The following is a 5,000-nucleotide window of genomic DNA, read 5'->3' on the forward strand; positions in this document are numbered from 1 at the left end:
ACACACACACACACACACGTAATCACAAAGCACAGACGCAGCAAAAGGCACGGCTATAAAAACACACAGATATTCAGCAGTGGATTACTTCACCCGCCCACACAGACACACAGACACACAGACCCGTCTGGGATAAGTCGCATGTCTGGGTCTCGTGGTACGCTACATATTGAGGTGCTAGTATGTAGCGTAGCTTACCACATCCACACCCACAGCCTCACCACAGACTGTGCTGAACCCCAAACAAAGCATTTATTTTGTGTGAATACTGAACGAGTTGTCATACAAGACAGCCACATAATGGAATAAGAATGTCTGTGTCTGGCAGGTTTTATTGTGTGTGTGGTGTTACAGTAATAAATGTAGTCTTTCCTACCTCGTTTTGGCTGCTCGTATGTCTCACTGTGTGGCCTACTCTTCCTGGTGTTTAGGGCGGGAAGTTCAAATCTCGCGCTGAATGTCACGATGGGTGTGAGAGCTGAACCACGTGGCCATGGGTAAACACGTGACACGGGACACAACATGACGTGTGTTTATGTGACATATGTGCAATACACAGTGGGAGGGACAGAGACAGAAAGAATGCAGGACAAATGACAGAGGATGTATGTGCAATACTCAGGGATGGAGAGAGAGAGAGAGAGAGAGAGAGAGAGAGAGAGAGAGAGAGAGAGAGAGAGAGAGAGAGAGAGAGAGAGAGAGAGAGAGAGAGAGAGAGAGAGAGAGAGAGGGAGAGAGAGAGAGTAAAGGACAGAGTAAGTTCCAGAGAGAGTGTGAGAGGGATGTCCTAACATCTGGTTACTGTTTCAACACGATGAGTCAACATAAACGTGTGTGTGTGTGTGTGTGTGTGTGTGTGTGTGTGCGTGCAGTGCAAATGTCCCTATGCACTAATAAGGCTATGTATTGTAACAGTTGCAACATGCAACCAAACCACTAACAAAAGCAGTGAAGTGATTTAAATGGTGGTTTTGATGGTAGAATCTGGGAGGTGACAGGGTTGGTTGTCCAGGGCCCAGGGAGAGAAGGGGGCCCAGAATTGGGTCCTCATTATTACATTGTACTGTATTGGGTTTGGGGCCCAGATGACTTAGTCCTGGGCCCAGTGTAGTGTATTGGGTTTGGGGCCCTTTTAAGACGACTTAGTCCTGGGCCCAGTGTACTGTATTGGGTTTGGGGCCCTTTTAAGATGACTTAGTCCTGGGCCCAGTGTAGTGTATTGGGTTTGGGGCCCTTTTAAGATGACTTAGCCATTTTATCCGGCTCCCGATGTAATTTCAAAGTTATTCAGTTTCACATGACATATGACTTGTTTTGTAAAGAAACCTTAAAAAATACATTTGCAATACAATTAAGTTTGTTTCAGGGGACCTAGAGAAGGTGGTGTTTGTTTAAAAGGTGGCTGCCTTCAATATAGGCCTAAAGTGAAGGGGGAAATCCTGCTTTGTGTTCATAGTACGGCCCTCAGAGGACTTGTATGGCCCTCGGATGAATTTGAAGTGGCCCTTCGAATGAAAAAGGTCCCCCACCCTGGTCTATTTATTGCCCAGCCATGTGAGACTGCATGCAGGGCATTGAGTTTAAAATACAGCACTGAAAGCACAACATTCCTATCCACATATATCTTCAACTCATTGTTCTCAATTTTTATTGTTTTAAAGCTTTTACAAAGTATATTCAATAAAAACAAATAGGGATGATTTATTGTATTTTATTGTCACAATCCACATTCCTTCCATACAGTATTCCACTGTGTTCAGTGTGATACTACTACTAGATTTCACCAGCAGAGGGGGCCCTTACTCCATCTTAGTGAGTTCACAGTCCTCCCATTACACATAGGCCTACTATAGGTTGATACATCAATAGCTTGATAGATAGATAACAAACACAAATACAAAAGATTAAAAAAGGAGGGGACAAAAATCCCTGAAACATTGAACAGAATGCTCAATTATTTTACAACCTCCAGAAGAAAACACTGAAATGTACAGAATGTCACCAGTTAAAGTGACACTGTGCAGGAAATGGTCAAAAAAGGGTAGGCCTACTGCAACTATGCTGCTCATTGAAACTGGGATGCCTGTTGCCAAATTTGATCTTTACATGAAAGTTTACTAAGTAATTAACAAATATTTTCTAGTATGGTCCAAGTAGAGTCATTTTTTGCAGCTAAAAATGGCTGTTTTTGGATATTCAAAATGGCGGACCATGGAGAAGATCCCCCTTTTCATGTATGAAAAGTGCAATTTTTCCAGTCATAATGAATACTTAGAATTTGATGGTGGTGGTAAGTATTCATGAAAAAGGTAACATTAGTGAATGGGTAGCATGAATTCTGGAAATTAACAACTAAAAATCTCACACAGTGTCCCTTTAAATGCTAACGAAGAACAGAAGGCCATTTCAAGGGGTATGCCACTAGTTTGGGGCTTAATACAGTTAAAACCAGGTGGCCAGGGTTTATAAAGGTGGTAAAGTGTCTTATTTTTCATGTATGCCGTTGTCTAGTGAAAGTCAATGGATCCGTGTAGCATGCTACATAGCCTACTTTCACTAGCTTAGCGACATACTCCCTCTTTTAACTTGTCTTAAAGCAAGACAACGGCTTACATGAAAAATAAGACACTTAACCACCTTTATAAACCCCAGCCAACGATTTTAACTGTATTAATCCCCAAAATAGTGGAATACCCATTTAACATTGAACAAATATCAGACAATATATAAATAAAAGTGTAACAAATTTGCGGACTGTGCAGATTATCTAATAACCACCACTTTGATATCACATGTCTAAGCTCAGCGGCTCATATTAAACCTCCCCTTGAGTTAAATAGTTGAGTTTTACCTGTCTCCTGTACTTTCAACCGTTCTCTGAGTAGGGCGGTGCAAATTTTACCTCCATGCTAGCAGTTAACATTGAGTCCTATGAGACCAGCTGGCTAACTGATCTCATAGGTATCAATGTTAACTGCTAGCTTGTAGATAAAGTTTGCACTGCCGTCCCCAGCGAACGGTTGAAAGTAAAGGACAATGGTAAAACCCTATTATTTAACTCTAGGGGAGGTGTACAATAAGATTATTTCCAAAAATGGGACAGTATCACTTTAAGTTTTGAAGTGATAAAGTAAGACAATTAGTCTTAGTAACGTGCATAATGAGCAAACCCCAGAACATGTGACAGCAGATACATCAGCAGCACTGGCTGTGATGACGAGCAAAAAATTACTCTCAAGTATTGAAAACTTGCTGCATCTTTGAGCAGGAAGCTTTCTTCTGTTTTGGACATTCTTCTTCTTATTTTTTTCTCTACAAGTTTGCAGTCAGATTGAACTATCATCTGGCCTAGACAGGCCGTGAACTCCTAGTGACGCAACACCTTCAGCATTGCTTCTAGTCAAGCCAGGAGCAATACAAATATAGTTTCTGGTCCTCCCACTTTGTCGGGAAGCAAACAACCAGTAGCAAAGTAAGGGAGGCGGATCAACCATGCAGCTTGGGAAATGTTCACTGTTACGCTTTTGGTCAGACCAAGTATCAAATAGATTTAAAAGTCGATGATAATACAGGCCCCAGGCCTTCTGCATGTCACCCCCGGTCTAATGCAAATTACAATCCCAGTCTGAGATTGTCCAGCAGTTCGAAAAGAATGCGCAAGGCAGCATGGGTACTCCCAGGCTAAGTCTGAGCGGCAGCCAGGCTCAATTGGCCAGTTATCATACAGCAGTCTTCAGCTGCCATAGGCACTGCCCAGAGAGTTTACTTGCATTGAACTGACACTGTTATTAGTGAGGGGCTAACAATACTGTGTATGTCTGTACCACATTAGACCATTGGAGAAACAGTTAGGAATCTGAACAATTGAATCCAATACAGTGGTACTTTGTGGTTTTTGGGAATTAAATAGAAATTTATTCATAAAATGCTGAAAAAACATGACAGAAGCCACGTTTTGCTACAAAACGTGTTATTGAATACCAGTGAATACCAGTGAACACCAGTAAACGCTTCATGAGTTGCCCATTCTTGTTCCTACGTATCCTACATTAACCGGAGAGCAGCGGCCATTTAACTCACCACCCATATACTCCCACTACTTCATCACAAAGACCTCACAGGTTGAAAAGTTGTGCTGTATTTTCACTTGCAGGTTGAACTATTGTACAGTTTTTCTACTTAGTAAGTCACAGCAAGGGAGCTTTGTGCGGATATTTGAAGAGTTCAGATATAAAACCCCCTAAGTGCCTTTTCAGAAAATAATCTTAATTCATTTTTATTTAATACAAAGCTATCAAAATTGAATTTTTTATTTTTTATTTATGTAATATGACTATTTATATGTATTATCAAGTACATGAATGTAAATCAAGCTAACAACTGGGTTCTCTAAAACTATAGAAGTGCAGGTCTTCAGAAATGGAGTAAGGTGGTTTTGCATCTGAACTCTTTCTTGTTTTTTTCCTTATGCATTCTTTACGTAATATCCGGCTCCCACAATAACTGTTTCTGTGTGCGCATCTGACCCGTTTTGACTAGATTACACATGGTCCCCGTATCCAGCAGGTCTCCAGCAGCTCATCAAACAATTCAGTGACAGTTAAACAAGTCAAAAGTCAATGCCAATCAAAAACTGTAGCTATAAACGTAAGAGTCACAGACATAGTAACAGTCACAGACATAGAGTAGCAGTCACAGAACAATCAGACAGCGAAGTCAAAAGTCAATGCCAGCTATAGGCCTATAATAGCTGCAGTCTTGGTCACACATAATCATAATAGTAACAACAACTACATCAAATAGCCAGACCATGTCGGCCATGTACTGGAGTCATGACCGAAGGAGTCACAGGCGAACTGTAGTGTCATGCAGCAGTCAGACTCAGACAATAGCCAAAGTCATGTAACACCACAGCACCAGACATGAGCTCAATCGGAGTCATAAAAGTCAAAGTCAAAGGATGGCAAGTGGTCTCCCAGGGTGAAAGGGCTTGTCCCCCC

General features: G+C 41.5%; 1 protein-coding gene across 1 annotated transcript in view; it reads right to left on the bottom strand.

Moving 5' to 3' along the window:
* Positions 1 to 4,716: 4,716 nt before the first annotated feature.
* The window catches only part of LOC134444869 (transmembrane protein 179B-like), a 13,692-nt gene continuing 13,408 nt past the window's right edge, over positions 4,717 to 5,000 (bottom strand). Inside the window, exon 5 of the mRNA XM_063194047.1 lies at positions 4,717 to 5,000. This exon is cut by the window's right edge and continues 135 nt beyond it. Within this exon, the coding sequence (XP_063050117.1) occupies positions 4,929 to 5,000 (72 nt within the window). The 3' untranslated portion in view covers positions 4,717 to 4,928.

The sequence above is a fragment of the Engraulis encrasicolus genome, unplaced genomic scaffold, assembly GCF_034702125.1.
Source record: "Engraulis encrasicolus isolate BLACKSEA-1 unplaced genomic scaffold, IST_EnEncr_1.0 scaffold_79_np1212, whole genome shotgun sequence".
In the NCBI taxonomy this organism is placed as follows: domain Eukaryota; kingdom Metazoa; phylum Chordata; class Actinopteri; order Clupeiformes; family Engraulidae; genus Engraulis; species Engraulis encrasicolus.